Genomic DNA, 26,610 nt, shown 5'->3' on the forward strand with positions numbered 1-26,610 from the left:
GCCATTAGGCAGCACGTGGCCAGAAAACCAAATGGGGTAGAAAAATGGCTGGTTTGGGATTCCAGAGAAAGTACAAATCCATTAGCAATGACCATTTAGCCGTTGGCCTCTAATTGAGTCATGTACCATTTAAGTCCATGTAATTATATGAACTGCTGGGAGGAAATAGAATCACAGAGAATCTGTACCTGGAATTCTGCTAGAGCTTTGGTATTGAGGGAGGAGAAAACACACATAACTCTTAATATTAAAAAAAAAAAAAGTCCTCAACTATATGCATTTTGTTTAGCGCTTCAACACTTGACACTTGCACAAATTGAATACACCGTCATCAAATTATGGGACAGTATTTGTATGAGCTGGATAAAGTAGCATTAAAAAAGTTGTTTAGAATTCAGATGTTTCTGTGTAGAGATTTTAATTTGAGTGACAGTGTCAAGCTCAATGCAACGGTTATTAGTGCTACTGTGTTGTCACAGAAACATCACCACATCACCCAATGACAGCCCTCGGCACGCCAAACTTTGGTGCATTTGCCATGAAACAAAAACAGGCCGAGCAAAAAGACCTATTGAACTGAATTGTGGATAACAGAGTACAGCAGGGAGGATGACCTATTTCTGTAGGCTAGGTCAACCCAGAAGACACTTCCTGGTTCCCTCATCTCAAAGTCAATGGGATTTTTGTATGGGGATTCCGGTTAAATGCCAGAAATAAGGTCTGTGTTTAACATAAGTACTGTATATTAATGGCGGACTTCGTGTTCAGCAAGATAATCTCCACAAAATGAGAACCACTTTTATCGCATTTATGCTTAAAAAGTCATAAAAGTGGTGGTCCGTCGTTTCATAAACTTTTGTTAACCACAGATCTTATTTCAGGCATTTAGCAGAAATTCCCATAGGGAAATCCCATTGACTTTTAGACAAAGGAACCGGAAGTGTCTTTAGGACTCATTCGTGCGGTTCTCTATTGTTCTTCATGACGAGTCATTCTGTATCATATGATATGATATGATATAATCATATGGAACGACTCGTGAGATGTGAAGGTGTTTCAGCAGCATGGCCACACAATTCTGCCTATGCCTTCTCAAAGAGAAAATGTGCTTCAAGGCAACATTTCACCTTCAACCAATCAGACAAGGGCGCTCCACCCTTCCTGTCAATCTTACTGGTGAGTATAATATTTCATGCAGTCTGATTGGAGGAAAAACACAGGGGGTAAGAGGCTAGGTTATACACAAGGTTCAGAGTAACCGTCAAACATCATCATAGCAACCTAAACTTATTACAGAAACCTTTGAAGTTGAAAAAAAAAAATAGGGCCGGGGGGGGGGGGTGGGGTGGATTGCAATGAGATCACAAGTAAAACTAGGTGTGGGGGGGCAAACATTTTAGTTAATTGAATTCAAAAAAATAAAACTGAAAACTAACTGAAACAGTGTGTACTTACAAAACTAACTAAAGTCAAATAAAAATATACAGAAAACGTATTTAATTTTACTCATCAATTTGGTCAAATTTGTCAACACAAGCATGAAGGGGCATTGGTACATAATGTTTATTGAGACTGGCATGTCTACATGACTGAGTCAACTGCCTTCACAAAGTGTTGTTTGTATTCTAATAGCTATTCTGAACTTCTTAGATATGGCCTCTGACAAATACTCCCATATAATAATAATAATAAATAATAATAACAATAATAATATTGCTTTAACATACAATTCTACCCAGGATCAAACGCTTGTCTATAGGCAGTGATGATTATGATGCGTCTTGTGAGCGGTCAAAGCACTTTGAAGCTGTGTAGGGGGACAGAGCTCCAGACTGGTCAAAGCACTTTGAAGCTGTGTAGGGGGACAGAGCTCCAGACTGGTCTAAGCACTTTGAAGCTGTGTAGGGGGACAGAGCTCCAGACTGGTCAAAGCACTTTGAAGCTGTGTAGGGGGACAGAGCTCCAGACTGGTCTAAGCGCTTCAAGTAATTGCTTTCGAGGCCCCATCACATCCCATCAGATCTAGCGTTTGAGACGACACGACTCGTGACTGCGCTCACACGGCCGCTCTTTGTCTCTCCAGATAAACTACCTGCTGGGCCTGGACTACAAACGTGATGTGTCACTTCTAATTCTCTGCCTCGAGGAAACGAAAAGAAGAATGTTTTGCTCCGTCTCGATCTTACCTGGCGAGTTGGCCAGCGAGGCGTGGAACACAGAGAAGTTGATCAAGGCGTAGGATGCCAAGAAGAAGTTGGAGATGATGGGAGCGATTATGTTCAGCTCGGCTGGCAGAAGAAAAGATGACAGCACATACTAGTAAAACAAACATTTAAACTTCCACTTTTATTGCAAGCTGAGCTGAAGACTACTGGGAAAGCGCTTCATACATTGCTTTTCTGAAATATCACTACATACTAGGGATGCACGATATATCGCCAATCATATTGTTAGTACTTTTTTTAATATATCGGTACCGATCCAACGTGCAAAATAAGAAATAACAGCAATGTTCTTATCGGTCATCGTATCGGCCAAAATTTTCATGTTGAGACGAAACCATGATTGATGGGCTTCTCCAAATGTTTTGGAAATTAAGAAAGACATTACAGTACTTTTTCAAATTACATGTGTTTTTCAGTACGTTTTTTTTTTTTTTATCATAGAAATTTATTTTTATACAGACCATATCGACATCGGTAAATATTGGTTATTGGCCATAACAGCAATGTTAATATTGGTTATTGGTAGTGGCCAAATGTATCATATGTCCATCCCTACTTAATGCAATGCTCATGTTCCTGGCGTAAATGAGCAGCAACACTTGGGCCATACCATTGAGCTATATTAAATATGTTGATGGGCCATACCATTGAGCTATATTAAATATGTCGATGGGCCATACCAATGAGCTATATTAAATATGTCGATGGGCCATACCATTGAGCTATATTAAATATGTCGATGGGCCATACCAATGAGCTATATTAAATATGTCGATGGGCCATACCAATGAGCTATATTAAATATGTCGATGGGCCATACCAATGAGCTATATTAAATATGTCGATGGGCCATACCAATGAGCTATATTAAATATGTCGATGGGCCATACCAATGAGCTATATTAAATATGTCGATGGGCCATACCATTGAGCTATATTAAATATGTCGATGGGCCATACCAATGAGCTATATTAAATATGTCGATGGGCCATACCAATGAGCTATATTAAATATGTCGATGGGCCATACCAATGAGCTATATTAAATATGTCGATGGGCCATACCAATGAGCTATATTAAATATGTCGATGGGCCATACCAATGAGCTATATTAAATATGTCGATGGGCCATACCAATGAGCTATATTAAATGTCGATGGGCCATACCAATGAGCTATATTAAATATGTCGATGGGCCATACCAATGAGCTATATTAAATATGTCGATGGGCCATACCAATGAGCTATATTAAATATGTCGATGGGCCATACCAATGAGCTATATTAAATATGTCGATGGGCCATACCAATGAGCTATATTAAATATGTCGATGGGCCATACCAATGAGCTATATTAAATATGTCGATGGGCCATACCAATGAGCTATATTAAATATGTCGATGGGCCATACCAATGAGCTATATTAAATATGTCGATGGGCCATACCAATGAGCTATATTAAATATGTCGATGGGCCATACCAATGAGCTATATTAAATATGTCGATGGGCCATACCAATGAGCTATATTAAATATGTCGATGGGCCATACCAATGAGCTATATTAAATATGTCGATGGGCCATACCAATGAGCTATATTAAATATGTCGATGGGCCATACCATTGAGCTATATTAAATATGTCGATGGGCCATACCAATGAGCTATATTAAATATGTCGATGGGCCATACCAATGAGCTATATTAAATATGTCGATGGGCCATACCAATGAGCTATATTAAATATGTCGATGGGCCATACCAATGAGCTATATTAAATATGTCGATGGGCCATACCAATGAGCTATATTAAATATGTCGATGGGCCATACCAATGAGCTATATTAAATATGTCGATGGGCCATACCAATGAGCTATATTAAATATGTTGATGGGCCATACCAATGAGCTATATTAAATATGTCGATGGGCCATACCAATGAGCTATATTAAATATGTCGATGGGCCATACCAATGAGCTATATTAAATATGTCGATGGGCCATACCATTGAGCTATATTAAATATGTCGATGGGCCATACCAATGAGCTATATTAAATATGTCGATGGGCCATACCATTGAGCTATATTAAATATGTCGATGGGCCATACCAATGAGCTATACAGTATTAAATATGTCGATGGGCCATACCAATGAGGATGAAGGCCAGAGCGATACAGAAGGTGAGGATGTAGCCGCGGAGGGGCTCGTTGTTCTTGCCATAGCCTTTGGCGAACATGCCCAGGCCGGGGTAGATGTTGTCCTTGCACAAAGCCTATAGAAAAGGAAAACTGTATGTCACTTTGGACACAACTCAAATGGAAGATCAATATATATATATATATATATATATATATATATATATATATATATATATATATATATATATATATATATATATATATATATATAATATAATATGTATCAATATACTTGGAGTTGGAGTGAAATTCATACTTCAGAATCAAACTGTCAACATTAGCAGTTCAAATCAGACTCCATGAGATTACTTCATTTAAAATATTTATGCATTTACAATGAATGAATGAATGAATGAATGATAATTTTATTTTCGTGTCTGGCTGCCCCAGCACAGCCCATCCCTTACGGGACTATACAGATAACATTTAGTGCCAGCACGCAGACACAAAAATAATAAACAATATAAATACAACATTATGTGACTCCAGTCAAAGCTACAAACCAACAGTTTAGTAGCCTAACTATTCAAGATAGAGTGTGAAGGAGGGCAAGAAAGAGAGGGAAAATAAAAACAAGGACAGAATAGAGAGAAGACATACTTGGATGTTATCGGCTAGACAAGATGATGCAATGTACAATATAAACATGTGCTAAGAATGCTTAGGAATGAAAACAAGTTTAAAAAAAAAATCTACGATCCATCTACTACGCATGCGTTACATGTTTCCTTCTGTTCCAGGCTTTATGGATAGAATTAGATTTTGCAAATATATGGTTGGCAAATAACCATTTAATATCACTATCCAGGGACAGACGTACATGTGACAGTACTTTGTCAAAGAGTGTTTTTCTAAGGTTTTCATAGAATGGGCAGTACAGTAGAAAGTGGGTTTCATCCTCAACTACGCCAAGATCACAGTAACCAAATAGTCTTTAATCTACGTCTGTTCCAATGTACCGTCCTGTTTCAATATGCAGTGGTAATATCCCAGAGCGAAACTGTGCACACAGAGATCGCTGGCTCTTAGATAGATCATACACAACATATTTTTCACATTCATACAATGTTTTGAACTGACAATATGTACGTAATTTCGGTTTATCATGAAGTGCAAATTATTTTTGCAGTCGTGTCCATAACGGAGGGTTGTGGGACTCTTGATGATAGTTGGTGCAAATGGAATGATTAGCGCAGCAGGTGAGCACAGAGTGAGGGATTTGGGTGGTGACTTACCTGCAGCAGGTGAGCACAGAGTGAGGGATTTGGGTGGTGACTTACCTGCAGCAGGTGAGCACAGAGTGAGGGATTTGGGTGATTACTGGTTACTCACCTGAAAAACTTTGGGTGCGCTGACCAGAGAGGCCAAGGCCGAGGACAGAGTGGCAGAGAAGATTCCAGCAGTGATGATCGGGCTGAAGCCAGATACGATGCTCATGACCTGCACACAAAGACAAATGAAAATAAATGGCCTGACTTCTACTAGGGATGGGGTTTGGAATTCGCAACTTGCAATTGAGTCGAGTATGAAATCGATTTCATACTCGAGTTAGACTCCCCTCAAATTACGTCTGACTCTAGATTAGTGACTCATGAACAATGAGCTTCCGTAAAATGATGGTTTTAACATTGGATCAGAGATGTGGATTTGAGACTTGGACTCGGATCGACTCACTCTTTCGATGACTTTCGACTTGACAAAAAATAAATGACTTGAGACCCGTTAAAATGAAAGACTTGTGACTTGACTTGAGACATGACGACTCGGATGACTTCTTTGTGGTCGTCAGTTTAAATATTAAATATCAAATGTTAAAATGTTCAAGTTGTCAAGTGTCTGTGTAAAGTTATCCGGTATGCGAGTGCACACTGGGAATGGCATTGTCATGACTGGATGACTGGCTGTCAGTCAGGCTCCTCACTGGACTGTCCCCCCTCCCCAAGGAGAAGACACTCGTTACATTAGCTAGTTGTTACTGTTACACCCTCCCCTCTAACGTTAGTCTATTTCTTATTTATAATAATAATATAATAAAAAAATATAATAATTATAATACAATTTATTGTCATACTTTGAACAGGTTAGATAAATTGGCCAATAATATCACTATTAGACTTACTTGAGACTTGGACCAAAGTGACTTGGTCCCATGCATTGTATAAAGAAAATATAGAGTTCTTTATTTTTAGGTTTGCATGACTACGACCATAGGTTAAACTGGGTCTGAACAACCTGGAATGGCTTTCCGGAAGGCTCAGGTTTGACCCCTATACATGCATATACGGTAATATGATAATATGAAGACCAAAGACCTGAGACTTGCATTAGGTGCCTTGTGGGCATGTCTGGCTTCTATGCACCCAACAGCATGCACCACATTTGTTATTTTAACCCCCCTTTCTCTGAAAGTGTCCTAATATTCTTCAAAAGTCTCACCCTCTGACACTGCTACTTCAGTGTTTCCCATACATCAAGGAATTTGTGGCGGGCCGCCACAATAATATTTGGACTGCCACAATAAGATGTTGACCCCAAATTTTTTTTTTTTTTTTTACAGTGCACCTGAACGCAACATGCAAGATATCCGCTGAATAAGTGTCCAATAAGTGTTCATGTCATTCTGGCCAATACTTCTGTTATAGCATTTCAGTCTGGAATATGGAATATCTTTCAATAATCTATGATTTAGCTGCTAAATTGTCAAATACCGCCATCTGCTCGCTACCCAGGCACTTATGTATGTACTTAACCCAACTAACTTAACCTAACTAACTATCCGGTGAGCACAACACTGTCAGCCTAAACTCCGGCTGACACCCCAAAAACCTACAATCCGCTACAGAAAAATGTATATTGTTTGTTTATTAACTGGCCCCTCGCCTTCTATCATTTCACGAAAGTGGCAAAGCAAGTTGAGTATCCCTGACCTATAGGGAGAAATTTAGTTTGTCATTGTAAACCCACAGCACAGTAATGATGACATGTTCTTCATAGATCTAGCCTTTTAATTTAGCTCTTAAGCTTTCTCAAAGTACACCAAATTCATGCATTTTACTTTAAAATGTTTAAAAAAATCTCGCGGGGGGCATGCCCCCGCACCCCCCTAGGGGGTCTGCGGTCCCCCACCACTAATTCTCTAAATCCTGTGGGAAACACTGTGCTTCATACCTGGAAATCGTTTTGGAGTCCGAAGTTGCATTTGGTGTCGGCGTTCCTGCAGGAAGAGAAGTCGTAGCCGAACTTGCAGGCAGCATCGGTGCAGTTGCTTATGAACTGGGAGCTGACTGTGTCATTCACACTTCCACTGGCATCTCTCACAATACAGGAGCCTGGAAAGATAAGCCACAACATTTTTAATGTGTCAATATATTTGTGTGGCGTTTTAAACACTGAAGAGAACACTAGAGGAGAAAAAGTGGTGCTTCTTCAAGCTACGTAGAAGATCACAGAGAAGATATCAAGTTCAGCTGGTATTACTGCACCTGTCGAAACGGCAACGCCTAGGTAGACAATGCCTGTGATCAAGATGGCCAAGAGGGTTCCTCTGGGAATAGCCAGCTGTGGGTCCTGAAATGAACCAAGAACACAGAGCTATGAGCAGGTTTCAACAAGTTAAATTTAAGACTCTTTAAGACCTTGATCAATGCAATTTAAGACCTATTTCACGTCCATAGTGGCTATATATTAGGGGTGTCACAATATATCGTCCCACGAAATTTCGCGATAGTAAAACGTCACGATATGTATCGTTGAGATGAAATCTCATATCGTGAAAAAAAAAAAAAAAATTTTTTTTTTTTTTTCCAAAAGTAGACAAAGAAACGTCTTTGTTTGTTGAAGTTCAATGTGTGGAAAGTAGTTCAGTTGAACAAGTCTCTGAAGAGACACATGAGAAGTTATACAGGAGAGAAACCATTCAATTGAGTTTCTGGCAAAACTGTTTACTTGACAGGAAAAACTGAAGATGCATAAAAAATAGACTAAGAAAAGTCTTGTTGTTTGAGTTTGAAGAAAAACTGAAGATGCATAATGAGAATTTATACTGCTGAGAAACCTTTTAGTTCAAAGTAAATCTAAGTGACGGTGTAACTCATTCTATTTCAAGATAAGCCTTATCTCCAATCTCATGTTTTTTCTAGTTGTTATTGTAATAACAATTTCCCACAACAGCATGTTTTGTATTTGTGCATTTCAAATAAAATACTACTTTTCCAGTCATATATTGTCATTATTCAAGTTTAAAAAAATATTGTTAAAATCGTATCGTATCGTATCGTTATCGTGAACCCAGTATCGTGATACGTATCGTATCGTGAACTGAGTGTATCGTGACACCCCTACTATATATAGATATATACAGTATATATCTATATCTATATCTATATATAGATATAGATATAGATATATATATATATATAGAGAGAGAGAGAGAGAGAGAGAGAGAGAGAGAGAGAGAGAGGAGAGAGTTGATGTTTCCTAGTTTAATGTTTAGATCATTATTATGGTTAATTACCGTTACAACACTGATCATTTTTATCATGAGAGCGGTCACGGACTCATAATGTGACCGTCGCACTCTCTCGAGGCAGGTGGTGCGAGGAATAAGGATACACAGATGGTGGGAGACAAATATATAATAAAACAACTTCAATTTCTACTCTTGCACAAAACATAAATTCAGGCACTTTCAATGACCCGTGTTTTTTTTCAAAAACCTTCAAGGCCTTGATTTTTTGCTCAAATTCATTCGGCCCATTCGGTGAGGTTTCACCACGAGCATCGTTTACCACAAGGCGCTCCGTTTGCCGGGGAGCACTAATGATACTGTAGTAGTACTCACAGCGAGGTCTCCTGAGATGTTGGCACCAGCCAGAATGCCAGTGGCTGCTGGGAAGAAGATGGCAAAGACGGAGAAGAACGTCTCATCTCGGAAGTCTGGACCCATGTTCTCCATCATGATTGTACCTGACAGAGTATGAGAGAAGTCTGATAAAGCATGCAGTGAAGACAAAGCTAAAGCAAATCTCAGCTAATTCAATAGGTTCCGGTCTAACAAGTGACGCTACAGTTTACATCCATCTCTGCCAAGACTCAGAACATATATACAGGGCTTTATATATATATATATATATATATATATATACTTATATATATATACAGGGCTTTTCCTGCATAGCTAATTACCAGGCGGACACCTCCGTCAAATTCCGCTCTCGACAAAACTCTGACGGGTGTTTGAATGGAAAAGCCTATATTTCTTCTGTCATTTGTAGTTGTGGCACTACGCCAATGTGTTGACAATGTAATGTCAAATATTGATTCATAAAGTTATTTGTTTAGGAGAGCAGCCTTCTGAGTACCTTTGCATAGTCAGATTGGGGACATCCACATAGAAAACATCTATTTTCATTCCAACAAAAAAAAAATCACTACAGTATGGACCGCCTAAAATCGGTATGGGTCTGAAAAAGCCCATATGGGTCGGGCTCTTGTACCACGCCTGTCTCATTTTGAGCCAGGAAAAACCCTGATATGTAGTGAAGACTTCAAGGAATTTAATAAAAGGTCTTAAGTGTATTTTCTGGGCAAATGGAAGTCATCACCATATTGACATGTATGATTCCAGTGAATAATTTCCAGTGAGAATTGTGCCGTCTTCACTTAAGAGACTATTTTTACAGAGGAGTACAGAGGACTGATGGAGAGCTTCATCACATGGTGCAACGACAATCGCATGAAGCTCAATATCAGCTCAACCAATGATCTGTGCTGGAATCCTCTTATCCTATTAAGACATTTGTGTGAAATTTGGTCCTAATTAGCCTATCAATTCTTGAGTTACGGCCAAAGATGTCTTTTGCGAGGTCACGATGACCTTGAACTTTGACCACCAAAATCTAATCAGTTCATCCTTGAGTCCAAGTGGACGTTTGTGACAAATTTGAAGGAATTCCCGTTTCTGAGATATCGTGTTAACGAGAATGGGAGGTACGGACAGACAACCTGAAAACATAATGGCCACGGCCATGGCTGTCATCAGCGGAGGCATACAAATTCCAACTGGTGGTTTAATAAACAAATGCCTGTGCATGATCTCTGGGCTGTGATGGCACTGCTGAGGTGATGAGTTGGTAAAATAGACGTACCGTCATAGCCAAAGAAGCCATACGATTCCTTAGATTTCACAGGAATGAAGGTTCCGATGAAGTAATTGACGATGGCTGTGCAGAGGACAAAGAGCAGGAAGATCTGGGCCTGTGGAGAAGCCAATCAACACATGTGTTAAGAGTCACCGCTGGTCTCACTGTGTGTCAGGACATTTGTAGAGCACCGACCGACCACACATGCTTCAATTAATGCATGTGCTCAATCAATCTATCAACTCAATCAATCTACGCCCCACCCTGCCCCCACATCATGTGACTTTAAATCACCCCACCCTGCTCCCACATCATGTCATTTTAAATCACTTTCTATTTTGCACTTTATCATTTTGTGATTGTTTTTCTGTATTGCTTTGTCTTCCACTATAGATGGGACCACTGCACTGCACCACACACCGGCTGCCCACCGCTCTTGGCCTGACTATGGAGGACGAGCCAGGATGGGACAAACGGGGAGGACACATTTCATGCCGCCTCTAAGCGTGCGTGTCTGTGTGTGTGTGTGTGTGTGCGTGTGTGTCTGTGTGTGTGTGTGTCTGTGTGTGTGTGTGTGTGTGTGTGCGTGTGTGTCTGTGTGTGTGTGCGTGTCTGTGTGTGTGTGTGTGTCTGTGTCTGTGTGTGTGTGCGTGTGTGTGTGTGTGTGTGTGTGTGTGTGTGTGTGTGTGCGTGTGTGTGGTTCATACCTTGGCCTCCCATTCCATTCCTGCCACGGAGATGCCCAGGAGAAGGATCACTGTGATCGTGCCTATGATCCGGATATCATTGGTTTCATCTGTCATGACGGCGTTGGCACCCTACACAGAATGACAGGCAGGCTCGAAGTGGACTCCCAATGACAACCAACAAAATGTAACCCCTCCTTCAGCACTGAAGGAGTTGAGGTACGTTGAGGTACCTCCTTCAGCACTGAAGGAGTTGAGGTACGTTGAGGTACCTCCTTCAGCACTGAAGGAGTTGAGGTACGTTGAGGTACCTCCTTCAGCACTGAAGGAGTTGAGGTACGTTGAGGTACCTCCTTCAGCACTGAAGGAGTTGAGGTACGTTGAGGTACCTCCTTCAGCACTGAAGGAGTTGAGGTACCTCCTTCAGCACTGAAGGAGTTGAGGTACGTTGAGGTACTTACCGCCAGAAGCTCCTGGACAGTTTCAGCAAAGCCTACCACATACATGGCCACGGCCACGGCATTAGCGAAGGCGAAGATCAGACCGATAGAGCCGCCAAACTCTGGACCTAAACTTCTCGATATCAAATAATACGCTCCTCCTGAAAAGCAAACAACAAATGGACAAGATGTTTTTACCTTTATTTATACAGCGGGAGTCTCACTGAGAGCAGTGCTCTCTTTTTCAGGAGTGCCCTGTTCACATTCACACATTCATACCTGGAAGCTGACCAGTACAACCACAGTCTGATCTGCTGGCCACTGAGCAGCTCCACTGGAGCGGTTGGGGTTGAGGGCCTTGCTCAAGGGCACCTCAGTGGTGGTAATGAGGGAGGGGCAAGCGCTGCCTTTTCACTTTCCCCACCCAGATTTATCCTGCCGGTCCCGGGGGTTGAACCGACGACCTTCTGGTCACAAGCTCGCTTCTCGAACCGTTGGGCCACCACTGCCCCAGTTGAACAGTTTCAAATGGCACATCTATTATGGTTAGGAGTTAAATGTATGTGTGTATATGTACATTTACACATTCATAGCAAGTATGTACTAGATACTGGAGCTATAGTTATATTTACACTGTAGTAAAAAGTGTAATCCATACTGCTGTGGTATGTGTTCTAATGAGAAGGGAGGCTGCTACTAGCTGGGTTTCCATCTAAAGGTATCGCCACTTTTAATCGAATTTTCAGAAAGTCGGCAAAATAAAATGCGAAATAATGCGCGTTTCCATCCACTGCTATTTTGCGAATTATAGAGCTGTCAATCACCTGGTGTTTGAGGCTGTCTGAGCTGCTGATCAGCTGCTAGACCCGATATACAGCTCTGTTAAACACATCTAACGTTATTCATTTCAAGTTTCTTGATGATCTACAAGTAGACAAAGGTACCATAATGCCATTTCTGGATTACCAGGTGCGACTCGGCAAGCATAACCTTATAATCCACGGAGCAGATAGTAAGTGAATACAATTTCATTCAATTCTAGAAGTGAGTCGCCTTAAAGTTAATATTCCAGTCTTCTTCTGTTTTACCACAGCAGGTATTGTGCTGCCTATTTACCATGATTTCCCGTGTGTAGCCCTATTGTGTCGGCTACACGCATGTCATGTTTTGCAGTGATCAAGGCAAACTGTGTGGTTTTTGAATGGAGAGACAACGGAATATCGCTTAATCTGTTTCCACCGCATCTTCCTTTAATCGATACACCCGACTTCTCCGCCTCCCTCAAGTGTGAAAACTTTTTTGCGTTATTTTGAGGCTTTTGCGAATTAGGCAGCGTTTCCACTCAAGTTTTTTTATGCGCAAATTGTAATTTCGCATAAAAACGGGAGGATGGAAACTCGACTACTGTAGCCTTCTACAGTGAAGATATCAGCTCCAAACAGGGTGTACATGACTTCTTTTCAAGTCAACTTGGCATCTCAGGGCTTTTGGAGACCTGGATTACGCCAGGTGAGCAGTATGGAGGTGTGAGTAACCAGGGATGCAAACTCACGGAGAGTGAAAAAGGTGACAGATACAAAATCATTCACTTAAGTGCCCTATTTTGAGATTAAAAAGGTGACAGTGTCTGTGACCTAAGGGTGACCTCTTCGCATCCCTGCTAACGGACGGAGGGAAACTGATCCATAGTGCCCCCTTTGTTGGGGACAAAAATCCACTGCCACACTTTAGTGGGCAGTAAAGAGTTGGCCACACATTCAGGTGTATTAACATTGGAAACAGGCCACCATTGGACCCACCCCTACAGATGTATGCATCCCCTGGTTGCATTGCTGTGGACCAGGAGGAGATGCTGGTGCACCCTGAGTGTACCAAGAACACTGGGTCACTGCTGTGGACCAGGAGGAGATGCTGGTGCACCCTGAGTGTACCAAGAACACTGGGTCACTGCAACACCCTGAGTGTACCAAGAACACTGGGTCACTGCAACAGTAATGGTGGAGTAAGAGGACAACAAGGTCCTTTCTGAAACAAAGGGGAAGGCGCTTGAAGCGTCATGGTGACAGCAGCAGAGGGTAGCTCAGCGGTGGGAGCTGTAATACCCCGTTCAGCCTCGGGGGAAACTCTTCTGTCAATCTACCTCCTGTATACTTCAGCTGTCAATCTACCTCCTGTATACTTCAGCTGTCAATCTACCTCCTGTATACTTCAGCTGTCAATCTACCTCCTGTACACTTCAGCTGTCAATCTACCTCCTGTATACTTCAGCTGTCAATCTACAGTACCTCCTGTATACTTCAGGTAAAATAATTCATTATTGTGATAAAATATCTCTTGACAGCCAACTCTCAAGTAGCACCAGGCACAGCTCAATGCAGTGTGAAAAGTACCGCCTCTCTACTCTATGCTTTTGGTAGTACCTATTAGTACCTACAAATAGTACCCCCCCCCCCAATGTGCCCATCCCAATTTACTGCAGCGAAACCCATGAAACTGCTGTGCTGTGAAAGTGAAACTATCTCAAAAAATAGTCACAGCCCCTATACAATGTAGGGGCTTTAATTGTAGGGCATGTAGGGCCCTGCATTTCATTGTAGGGCATGTAGGGTCTACATATAGTAGGGATGGGCATTGAATTTAGAATTTTTGAATAATCGTTGTTATTATCAAGGTCGACTTTTATTATTGAAAGTCGAAATTCAAAAAAAAATAAAAAAAAATTGTGAGTGAAATGTTGCATTGTCTCCCCTGATTCTAAGTATAGTCGAATCGCTTGGTTTGAGCAAGTAAAACATTTTTTATAAGCATTTTAAGCAAGATTTATGGAAAAATGAATGGCGGATGAAATCCCATGAAGAGGGAGAGGGGGTGACTTTGGCACCCCTTTGGCACTCAGACCTGAGCCTACTAAATATTTAATGAACCACTCATGATTGTCAAAACTGTTTTTTATTTTCTAAAATGTCAATGTCATGTAACATGTTCTTTACTTCAGTGGTGCAATGCTTGTTTGAGCTAAAAATCCACAGCAGAAGCTTTTTATATTAATTAATAAAGCCGTAGACTTAGAATCAGGGGAGACAATGCAACATTTCACTCACAAAAAAAAAAATTACATTTTTAATTTTTTTTACATTTTTATTTTTATTTTCGAATTTCGAATTAAATTCGAATTTGGCCAGCGAATTTCGAATAGTGTTTTTGCTAGAAATGCCCATCCCTACTCCTAACTGACACATAGGCTCTATGTTGGGCTCTCCTAACCGTTCCAATCAGCTGTCTGACACATAGGCTCTGGGCTCTCCTAACTGACACATAGGCTCTATGTTGGGCTCTCCTAACTGACACATAGGCTCTATGTTGGGCTCTCCTAACTGACACATAGGCTCTATGTTGGGCTCTCCTAACTGACACATAGGCTCTATGTTGGGCTCTCCTAACTGACACATAGGCTCTATGTTGGGCTCTCCTAACTAGGGATGGGCATCGAATTTCGAATTTTCGAATAATCGTTGTTATTATCAAGGTCGACTTTTATTATTGAAATTCGAAATTCGAAATTCGAAAAAAAAAAAAAAAAAAAAAAAAAAATTGAGTGAAATGTTGCATTGTCTCCCCTGATTCTAAGTATAGTCAAATCGCTTGGTTTGAGCAAGTAAAACAATTTTTATAAGCATTTTAAGCAAGGTTTATGGAAAAATGAATGGCGGATGAAATCCCATGAAGAGGGAGAGGGGGTGACTTTGGCACCCCTTTGGCACTCAGACCTGAGCCTACTAAATATTTAATGAACCACTCATGATTGTCAAAACTGTTTTTTATTTTCTAAAATGTCAATGTCATGTAACATGTTCTTTACTTCAGTGGTGCAATGCTTGTTTGAGCTAAAAATCCACAGCAGAAGCTTTTTCTATTAATTAATAAAGCCTTAGACTTAGAATCAGGGGAGACAATGCAACATTTCACTCACAAAAAAAAAGAAAAAAGAAAATACATTTTTAATTTTTTTTACATTTTTATTTTTATTTTCGAATTTCGATTAAAAGTCGACTTTGGCCAGCGAATTTCGAATAGTGTTTTTGCTAGAAATGCCCACCCCTAACATAACTATTTCACTGGTTATGAAATACTGATCGCCTCTCTCTGACTAATCAGTAGTATGGAGTGTTTTCACGTCACCAGCAACTGTACATACATAAGCTGAGCTTAGCCACTGACCTAAAGGAAAATGTGATCGCCAACACAAAAAAAATATTTGGAAAAGTGCTGTAATGTAGAAAACCCATGGCTGACCTTCCCCTCATGCTGTGGGACAACCAGGAGAAATGTGTTCCAGTCAGCCAAACACATAATCCACCTTGTGTTCTGATGGACGACAGACTATACACTGATAGCAGGTCATGCTGGTAAAAATCACATCTCTGGAACAGCTTGTTTCACAGCGAGGCACTAGACACTGGTCAAATGTCATGTGAGAGCTCTGCTGCTCTGTAGGGGCATTGCAGTGAAGAGGAGAAAAGTGAAAGAGCACGGGCCCTCGGCAGAGAGAGTCAGGATCACAGCACTGCGTCTTAGAACTTCACTTGTAAAGCATGACCAATTCATTCAGTCTTTCAGAAGCACCACCAGGCTCATGTGTGAATAAATACAACAGTAAACACTGTTGTGACCAATTGAAATTGTAAATAGTAAATATGTTGTATTTAGAAGCAGAAAAGGGACAATAAACAGTGTTTGCTCACAACCAACACTAATAACCAATAACCATAGAAATAAGTAGCAAATATTTGGGGGAAAATAATGACAGTCCAGAATTGTGCAGCCCTACTGGACTGTATGGAAGAGGATTAGAGCCACATGTCAAAATGCAATTGGGTTCTTAGAATTCAGAGATTATTATTTTTTTTTTTTTTGCAATTTTGTTTCAAATGAACTAATATGCCAACTTGCTGTGTCCATTTTCTAGAACTAGGTTATCGGCTCCACCCTAGGCTCACCCGCTGCGCGGGTCGCCCGCAGCTCGGCTGCTGCGTGGCCTCTCGCCTGCTGTATTGGCATCGCATAATTGTGAACTTTGCAACACTGATGACATCACTGTCACTGATGATGTCACAATGCAACTTCATGTTTGTGAAAGAAAGCATTCTTGAATTGATACGACATGAAAGCTTTTCCTCTAGTCCAGTGATACTCAACTTGCGGCCCGCGGGCGCCCCCTGTGTGGCCCGCGATGGAATTGCCAAAAAACAAAACAAAAAAAAAAACATGCAAGATACCCGCTGAATAAGTGTCCAAATGTTCATGTCATTCTGGCCAATACTCCACTTCTGTTATAGCATTTCAGTCTGGAATATGGAATATCTTTCAATCATCTATGATTTAGCTGCTAAATTGTCAAATACTGCTGTCTGCTCGCTACCCAGGCACTTATGTATGTACTTAACCTAACTAACTTAACCTAACTAACTATCCGGTGTGCACAACATTGTCAGACTAAACTCCGGCTGACACCCCAAAAACCTACAATCCGCTACAGAAAAATATAGATTATTTGTTTATTAACTGGCCCCTGGCCTTCTATCAGTTCACGAAAGTGGCCCCCAGGCAAAGCAAATTGAGTATCCCTGCTCTAGTCTATACTGTTGAGGGCTGGAGGAGGTGGTTCATACAGTCTATACTGTTGAGGGCTGGAGGAGGTGGTTCATACAGTCTATACTGTTAAGGGCTGGAGGAGGTGGTTCATACAGTCTATACTGTTAAGGGCTGGAGGAGGTGGTTCATACAGTCTATACTGTTGAGGGCTGGAGGAGGTGGTTCATACAGTCTATACTGTTGAGGGCTGGAGGAGGTGGTTCATACAGTCTATACTGTTGAGGGCTGGAGGAGGTGGTTCATACAGTCTATACTGTTGAGGGCTGGAGGAGGTGGTTCATACAGTCTATACTGTTGAGGGCTGGAGGAGGTGGTTCATACAGTCTATACTGTTAAGGGCTGCAGGAGGTGGTTCATACTAAACTGGAGTGTGGGACTCTCATACTGTATGATTGGAGAGAAATCCTTACTTACTTATAAGGAAAACATGAAGTAAAGGAGAAAATGAACTTATGGAGCCAGGATTAATTAGATTTCCTTTAAGAGGAATGTTCTTTGGAGCCGATTCACTGCAGGATAAAATCATCAATGACCTTACTAAATGCATTTACTGAAACGTGTATGGTATGTGTGTTCCCAGTAGGGCAAACTGCTGACTCAATTTGCTTCTGTGCCATAGCATTTGAAGGATGAAAAAGGGGGAAATGCTATATAAACCTAACCTATATAAACCTAGCCTATATAAACCTAACCTATATAAACCTAACCTATATAAACCTAGCCTATATAAACCTAACCTATATAAACCTAGCCTATATAAACCTAACCTATATAAACCTAGCCTATATAAACCTAACCTATATAAACCTAGCCTATATAAACCTAACCTATATAAACCTAGCCTATATAAACCTAGCCTATATAAACCTAACCTATATAAACCTAACCTATATAAACCTAACCTATATAAACCTAGCCTATATAAACCTAGCCTATATAAACCTAGCCTATATAAACCTAACTTATATAAACCTAGCCTATATAAACCTAGCCTATATGAACCTAGCCTATATAAACCTAGCCTATATAAACCTAACCTATACAAACCTAGCCTATATAAACCTAGCCTATATAAACCTAGCCTATATAAACCTAGCCTATATAAACCTAGCCTATATAAACCTAACCTATATAAACCTAGCCTATATAAACCTAACCTATATAAACCTAACCTATATAAACCTACCCTATATAAACCTAACCTATATAAACCTAGCCTATATAAACCTAGCCAATGTGTTACCTTGTTCATTTCCACTGTTCCTACTACTTGAAAATAGTGAGCTTTAAGGTATTTGCACACAGTCCATTTTGTTCGTATGTGGGGGGTTTTAATCAATCGTTAACTTTACACACTGAGGGGGGGCACGGTGGCTCAGTGGTAGAGCTGTCGCCTCACAGCTAGAAGGTCCTGGGTTCGATTCTCACCTGGGACGCTGTGAGTGCTGAAGGAGTGCGTGCCCGTCCGCATGTCCTCGAGTGCCCACCGCCCGGGTGGGGTTGTCAAAACGGCCTTTCTGTGTGGAGTTTCCATGTTCTCCCCGTGCCCCCTGGGGGTTTCCTTCATATAGGAACCCCTCACCAAAACATGCAATATCCTGGTTGCTAATGTGGTTCCTCCTCTGGTCGTTAAGGGCGCCTGTTCGGAGGGAGGGGAACCGGTTGGAATAGCGTGAACCTCCCACGTGCTATGTCCTACCGGTGAAGCTTCCCCTGTCAGGTGAAAAGAAGCGGCTGGCTAACTGCCCATGTCTCGGAGGAAGCATGGAGCCAGCTTCGGCTCTCCCCAGATCGGCAGAGGGTGGAGCAGCAACCAGGATAAATAAATTAAAATTAGCACTAATGGGCAATAAAAATGGGATAAAAAAAATCAGGGAAAATGTTCGTCGTTCCATTCGTAATACGAGACAAATATTCCTCCTCTCCTGTATCCACATTACAACATGACAGGTGGTCACCTGTCAGTGGCTGATGTGCAGCAGCGGTGATGTGGACTGGAGAAGGCAGATGGCAGCAGGTCAGGGAATGGTCACCATATGGTACTGGACAAGAGCTCCGTACTCACCTTCACCTTGCCAAGCCAGCTGTAGTGCACTGTGGGCCAGTAGCTGCAGCACTGCGCCCCGGGGAGACGCAGCGGAGAGAGGCCAGGTGCTGCAGCACCGTGCCCCGGGGAGAGGCAGCAGAGAGGGGCCAGTAGCTGCAGCACCGTGCCCCAGGGAGAGGCAGCGGAGAGGGGCCAGTAGCTGCAGCACCATGCCCCGGGGAGAGGCAGCAGAGAGGGGCCAGGTGAGGCAGCACCGTGCCCCGGGGAGAGGCAGCGGAGAGGGGCCAGGTGAGGCAGCACCGTGCCCCGGGGAGAGGCAGCGGAGAGGGGCCAGGTGCTGCAGCACCGTGCCCCGGGGAGAGGCAGCAGAGAGGGGCCAGGTGAGGCAGCACCGTGCCCCGGGGAGAGGCAGCAGAGAGGGGCCAGTAGCTGCAGCACCGTGCCCCGGGGAGAGGCAGCAGAGAGGGGCCAGGTGAGGCAGCACCGTGCCCCGGGGAGAGGCAGCAGAGAGGGGCCAGGTGCTGCAGCGCCGTGCCCCGGGGAGAGGCAGCAGAGAGGGGCCAGGTGAGGCAGCACCGTGCCCCGGGGAGAGGCAGCAGAGAGGGGCCAGTAGCTGCAGCGCCGTGCCCCGGGGAGAGGCAGCAAAGAGGGGCCAGGTGAGGCAGCACCGTGCCCCGGGGAGAGGCAGCAGAGAGGGGCCAGGTGAGGCAGCACCGTGCCCCGGGGAGAGGCAGCAGAGAGGGGCCAGGTGAGGCAGCACCGTGCCCCGGGGAGAGGCAGCGGAGAGGGGCCAGTGAGTGGAGCGAGCACAGCGTAACCTGCAGGTAAGTAACTACAGGGTGCAGGTAACCTGCAGGAACTACAGGGTGCAGGTTACCTGCAGGTAAGAACTACAGGGTGCAGGTAACCTGCAGGAACTACAGGGTGCAGGTTACCTGCAGGTAAGAACTACAGGGTGCAGGTAACCTGCAGGTAACCTGCAGGTAAGTGGATACTGCTTACATCTTTTTTACTACGACGTGCTCATATCACTACTCCTACTACGACGTGCTCACTGGCTAATCTATTAGATTCAGGCTTCATTACATTCACTAGTGTTTTGTACTGTACATGTGTGTTTTAGCTGTTTACTCATGTCATTTCTTTGCATTCTTACACCAATGCCACTCAGTTGTATCAATCCTAGATAAATCAGTCTTAGTAAGAGTATTTATAGTATATATATATATATAGTAGTATAGACATTGCTCTGAACTGTAGCTGAAACAAGCCAAACTCTCACACACGCTTTTGCTTCTCATTGGATTCAAGTTGAAACCTTGAGGAACATGCTAGAGAGCTCTCTAACCAATCAATAGACCCTTTTCACGGGGGCCATTTTGTGTCAAAAAGGCAGAATAAACACAGGTGCAAGCAACACACTAACGAGGGTTTCCAAATTCCAATCATGGAAGTTGGAAACCCTCATTAGTGTTTTCGACACAAAATGGCCCCTGTGAGAAGGGTCTATTGATTTTGTGTTACTGTAGTTATGTTAGGACTCCAGTCCTGTCAGTAACTTGGCACCCAAATTCTGCTCAAAAACCCAAAATGACCCATTTAGCTTGTCTGCACTGGTTTTCAGCATTTAAAATCACTTCCTAATACATTTTCAAAAAGAAGCTGTTACGACTTTTTTCTATCATTGTCGTATTTGCCCGTTTTATTCTGACTTCACCATGTTACGCACAATGTTTGGCATTATTTTATGTTCTGGTTTCTTGTGTAATATTGTCTCATGGTTCATGAAACTTTGTTTCTCATAAATGAAGGTTATTATTATTATAACTTTGACTGTTATTAGAGGTCATTTGAAGCATACCTCCTCGCACAAAACCGTTGGTAGCGATGGCGGAGGTGGAGAGGCCGGTGATGGTCGTCACTACTGTGGCCATGAGGACGATCACACAGGCGAGAACTGTGGAAGAAACCACACAAGTGTTAATAATGATATTATTATAATATAATTATATTATATTATAATATATAATATAATATATAATATAATATATATTATATATATATAATATATTATATAGAACTGTGGAAGAAACCACACAAGTGTTAATAATGATATTATTATAATATAATTATATTATATTATAATATATAATATAATATATAATATAATATATATTATATATATATAATATATTATATAGAACTGTGGAAGAAACCACACAAGTGTTAATAATGATATTATTATAATATAATAATATTATATTATATTATAACAGTCGGCATGTCTACAAACAGCATTGTGCAGTAGATCAACTGGTCATTAACACACTGTTAACATCCCTCACAGTCCAGTCATTTCGAGAGCCCCATGTGAAAAGTAGCAGCAGAGCTAAAGGAAACAAGCTAGTAGCGCTCAGTCGAGCACATGTGTCACCGTGTGGCAACATTTCACATCAAAGTGGAGTGTTATCAAGAGAATTCCAAAGGAATTGGGGGTGGGCACGCGGTGGTGTGGTGTGTGTGAATTGAAAAAGTAATTTGCACTGAATCTCCAAGGCAAAAGGTCTGACATTCCCACCCACCAAGCACAAAATGCTGATCAAATATAAGGATAAATCCAGATAACAATATGAAGGCCTTGGTTATGCAGTATTCAGTCTTTGGACTGTGCTCGTTGTTAAAGGAACACTCCACCAATTTTCAACCAGCTTTGTGTCATTACAAAATCAGTAGTATAGCAGAAAACTGTAAACAGTTTTGCAGCCAAGGTAGGCAAAGCTATGCTAGTTTACATCATTTTAGTTGTTGATGACGTACCGGCAGCTAGGCATGCTAGTAGGCAATATGCTGATTTTGATGAGAAGAGAGAAGGGAGAAGCATAGTCTTTGATCATGCTACGATAGCCCCGTCGCTAACAGCAGCTGTCTGTAAAGTCTTGACAGTTTGCTAAGCACTCGTGCAACAGACATCTGCACAGTTCTCAAGCAAGTGTGACGCACTTTACGACCTGAATGCCTGGACTTGAATGTCACCATAGCGACTAAGCCTTAAAATGCCATAGTTGCCATTTTATGGCTTAGCAGCTAAATGGGCTACATGTATATGCACAAGCTAAATGGGCTATATGCACAAGCTAAATGGGCTATATGCACAAACTAAATGGGCTATATGCACAAACTAAATGGGCTATATGCACAAACTAAATGGCTATATGCACAAACTAAATGGCTATATGCACAAACTAAATGGCTATATGCACAAGCTAAATGGGCTATATGCACAAACTAAATGGCTATATGCACAAACTAAATGGCTATATGCACAAGCTAAATGGGCTATATGCACAAACTAAATGCCTATATGCACAAACTAAATGGCTATATGCACAAGCTAAATGGGCTATATGCACAAACTAAATAAGCTATATGCACAAGCTAAATGGGCTATATGCACAAACTAAATGGGCTATATGCACAAACTAAATGGGCTATATGCACAAACTAAATGGGCTATATGCACAAACTAAATGGCTATATGCACAAGCTAAATGGGCTATATGCACAAACTAAATGGCTATATGCACAAGCTAAATGGCTATATGCACAAGCTAAATGGGCTATATGCACAAACTAAATGGGCTATATGCACAAGCTAAATGGGCTATATGCACAAACTAAATGGGCTATATGCACAAACTAAATGGCTATATGCACAAGCTAAATGGGCTATATGCACAAACTAAATGGGCTATATGCACAAGCTAAATGGGCTATATGCACAAGCTAAATGGGCTATATGCACAAACTAAATGGGCTATATGCACAAACTAAATGGGCTATATGCACAAACTAAATGGGCTATATGCACAAACTAAATGGGCTATATGCACAAACTAAATGGGCTATATGCACAAGCTAAATGGGCTATATGCACAAACTAAATGGGCTATATGCACAAACTAAATGGGCTATATGCACAAACTAAATGGGCTATATGCACAAACTAAATGGGCTATATGCACACATATGCTTTTTAGCTTTTTTTTTGGTGCTCATTGCATGCATATAGGCTATCAGGCAGTCGTCAGCTCGCCCGCTCCGCCCGCAGCCTCATGGCCTCGTGAAGGACAGGGAGTGACAGAGCATAGTAGGTGATGTGACCATCACCGATAACATCATCGAGTGCTCAAGTGAAATCACTGATGATGTCATAGACATTGTGACATCATCAGTGACATCATTACTGACCAAAAAACGTGACCAAAATCGCAGACGTACCCAATTGTATGTGTGATGATTGGCATAGCAAAAAGTAGAGGGAGCGTTCTATCCATTCAACTAGAATGGTCGACTCTAACATGTCAACTTACCAATTCCTGCCTGGCCCACGATCCATGACATGCGGATGAAGAGCATCACACCCCAAATGTTCAACATGCAGCGGACCTGCACAGAGGAAGGGCTGTTAGTTAGGCTGCATGCAGGATGACAAGTACAACTGAACTCAACAGAGAGCTATCCAAACACTGTCTGGGAACATGCCAGTGATGGAAGACTATTAGATGTTTCCCATGAAGGTGTCGACCAATATTGGCCCATAAGCGATATATCTGTATCGGCCGATATGTTGGCCGATATTTATTTCTTTTATTTTTTATTAGTTATAGACAGCCTGTTGTGTATATTTGATCCTTTTTCTTAACTCAAGTTATATATATATAGGTTTGATTTGTGTTTTTGTGTTTTCAGAATTATTAAATTCCCAGTGAAGTTTACGGTTTCAGTGCACTGATGTCATTTTGGACAATAAATGGTAAATGGTAAATGGCCTGCATTTATATAGCGCTTTTATCCAAAGCGCTTTACAATCAGTAGGTAGTCTACATTAGGGCTGCACGATATTGGAAAAAACTGACATTGCGATATTCCCCGCCCATGCGATATATATTGCGATATGAAAAAATACAGATTTTCACCAGGTTAGCTCTATTTGAAAGAAAATAATATTTATAGAATGATTGGGATGATTTTGTAGAGGAGTCCATCTGATTTTGGAGGGGAAATTAGGTATTTTAATGTTTCTCAACCACTGGGCTGTGACCTACTGGTAGGCCTCAGAGCGTCATCTATCAGGGTGCATACACATTTTGACCAATGGATTTCCATGACTTACATGAAAAAGTGAGTTATGACATTCTACTTTAAAATGTCACTAGCCTATACTTCACTTAGTGTAATGCAGCCTTTAAAACCAGGGAAAGACAACATGTATGCTGTATCACCATATTACCATCCAACATCTAAGACTATAGTCTCAAATCACAATACAATATGGATATAAATTTGATATATTGCCCACCCCTAATATTGAGTGCCAGAATCTACCTCCCAATGATGCTATTTGCAGAAAAACATTAGATTTAATTGATTAAAATCACTGCTTTCAACTTCTTTCGTTCTTCTAACGTTTCAATAAATCAACAATGAAACACCGCTGCCACTTCACACGGTTACTTCACACACTTGGTCTGACCCCCCTCCAGAAACTACCAAGTGGTACGCTCCGCATTTGGGGAGTTCCGGTTTTTGAGCGCACGCAGGGCAGTACAGAGACGAGGACACATGCAGCCGACCGGTGACAAACAATTCATTCGTGAAAAGTAATAAATATACATTTAATTGCCCAGCTATGTCTATTGTCTTTTTATTTTCACCGACATGTTTTGTGTAAATGAGTCGCTATGTATGATTACCTCTACCGTAACGTTACTGCTATCATCTGATGCATCATCAGACTGAGGGGGAGAGAGAGCTGCGGTGATACACGGACAACTTCTCAGTAATCACTTTAGCCTTCGTGTCATAAGTTGCGGTCTTGCTTTTTGGTGTTTCAAGAGTAAATATCTCCACTCCACGGACATGTTGAGTTACAGCAGCCAGCCTGCTGTATGCGAGTGCGCTGCAAGCTGTGGACAAGTCCGCCTCCGCAACCACATCGTTTACAGACAGGCTACTGTCAGCAACGCAACATAAGCAAAAACAATTCAATTTTGCTCTCTGTGCATGTTTGTTGTGTTGAAGCTAAGCATTAAATGAGTGAGTACAGTAGCGGGGCGTCTCTCTCCTTTGAGAGAGCCTGCATTTCACTCAGTAGGCTACCCCTAAAGTGAGAGTTTATCAAGCAACATGACGAGTTAATTTGCTTTTGACATCGCACGTCCTGCGATGTGACTATCGCGCATGCGCACATCGCAATGTCGATGTGTAAACGATATATCGTGCAGCCCTAGTCTACATTCACCCATTCATACACCGATGGCGGCAGGCTGCCACGCAGGGTGCCTACACACCATCGGGAGCAAGGAGGGTTAAGTGTCTTGCCCAAGGACACAACGACAGCAGCTGGGAGGGAGCGGGGATCGAACCGCCAACCCTTGCGTCATTGGCCGACCCGCTCTACCTCCTGAGCTAAAGCCGCCCAATAAAGTTTATTCTTAAACTGTAAAATATCCTGCCTACTGTACATTTCATAGCTGAATTCATGTCAAGTCATATCTTTGTCAAGTGTTTGATATTTGAGGGATCATTACAATAAATGTGTAATATAATGGGAATATACAGTATAGTATAATATAAGAATATCGTCCGTTACATCAAAATCGTAATTTCTTACTCTCGAATATCGTTATCGGCCCCAGAAATGCAGTATCAGTCAGGCTCTAGTCCAAACCTGCTTCTATTGCAGTTTCACTTTAAGAGTGTTTCCTGGCACCAAGCAGCAATATTCCAACATGTACTTAGAGAGGAATCAATTAGCTACGTGAGGCAATGTTGCAAGTTGATGGGTCCAAAAATGGCAGCAAAATTTGAACTTCAATACCCAGAACGCTCATGTTTACCGACCCGGCCGGACTGCAATGCCTTATTCCAAAGAAAACTGAAGGGAGGAGAGAGGAAAGGGTCTAATGTTTGGATTTCACTCCTGAAATGTGACTTGACTTTGAAAAGTGTCCAGAATTACATTCAGGCAAATACTGAGAATCTACAGCGTCTCAGTTAAATAAAAGCCATTCCACACAAGTCTAACGCACACAGAAACCATTCAAAACTTTTATTTTGAAATCTGATATTGGAACGAGGCTATCTAGCGTATTAATGATCTTTTCTTCACATAATGACCGACGCATCGACGCACTTTATGCAAGTCGAAGTATTTA

The 26,610-nt window shown here is 41.8% G+C and overlaps 1 protein-coding gene across 2 annotated transcripts in view; it reads right to left on the bottom strand.

Moving 5' to 3' along the window:
• Window positions 1-26,610, bottom strand: part of slc12a2 (solute carrier family 12 member 2) — a 156,411-nt gene that overhangs the window by 59,263 nt on the left and 70,538 nt on the right. For both annotated transcript variants that reach the window (XR_014552956.1, XM_083641696.1), the window contains exons 3-13: window positions 23,764-23,839; window positions 21,255-21,350; window positions 11,716-11,855; window positions 11,276-11,386; window positions 10,575-10,683; window positions 9,269-9,393; window positions 7,911-7,995; window positions 7,597-7,757; window positions 5,761-5,868; window positions 4,379-4,502; window positions 2,187-2,288 (exon numbers count right to left, since the gene is read on the bottom strand). Coding sequence is in view for 1 of the 2 variants with exons in the window: in XM_083641696.1 (XP_083497822.1) it covers window positions 2,187-2,288; window positions 4,379-4,502; window positions 5,761-5,868; window positions 7,597-7,757; window positions 7,911-7,995; window positions 9,269-9,393; window positions 10,575-10,683; window positions 11,276-11,386; window positions 11,716-11,855; window positions 21,255-21,350; window positions 23,764-23,839 (1,237 nt within the window). In the remaining variant the exon portion in view is untranslated. The remainder of the gene's footprint in view (window positions 1-2,186; window positions 2,289-4,378; window positions 4,503-5,760; window positions 5,869-7,596; window positions 7,758-7,910; window positions 7,996-9,268; window positions 9,394-10,574; window positions 10,684-11,275; window positions 11,387-11,715; window positions 11,856-21,254; window positions 21,351-23,763; window positions 23,840-26,610) is intronic.

This window comes from Poromitra crassiceps (assembly GCF_964638095.1).
Source record: "Poromitra crassiceps genome assembly, chromosome: 8".
Taxonomy (NCBI): Eukaryota; Metazoa; Chordata; class Actinopteri; order Beryciformes; family Melamphaidae; genus Poromitra; species Poromitra crassiceps.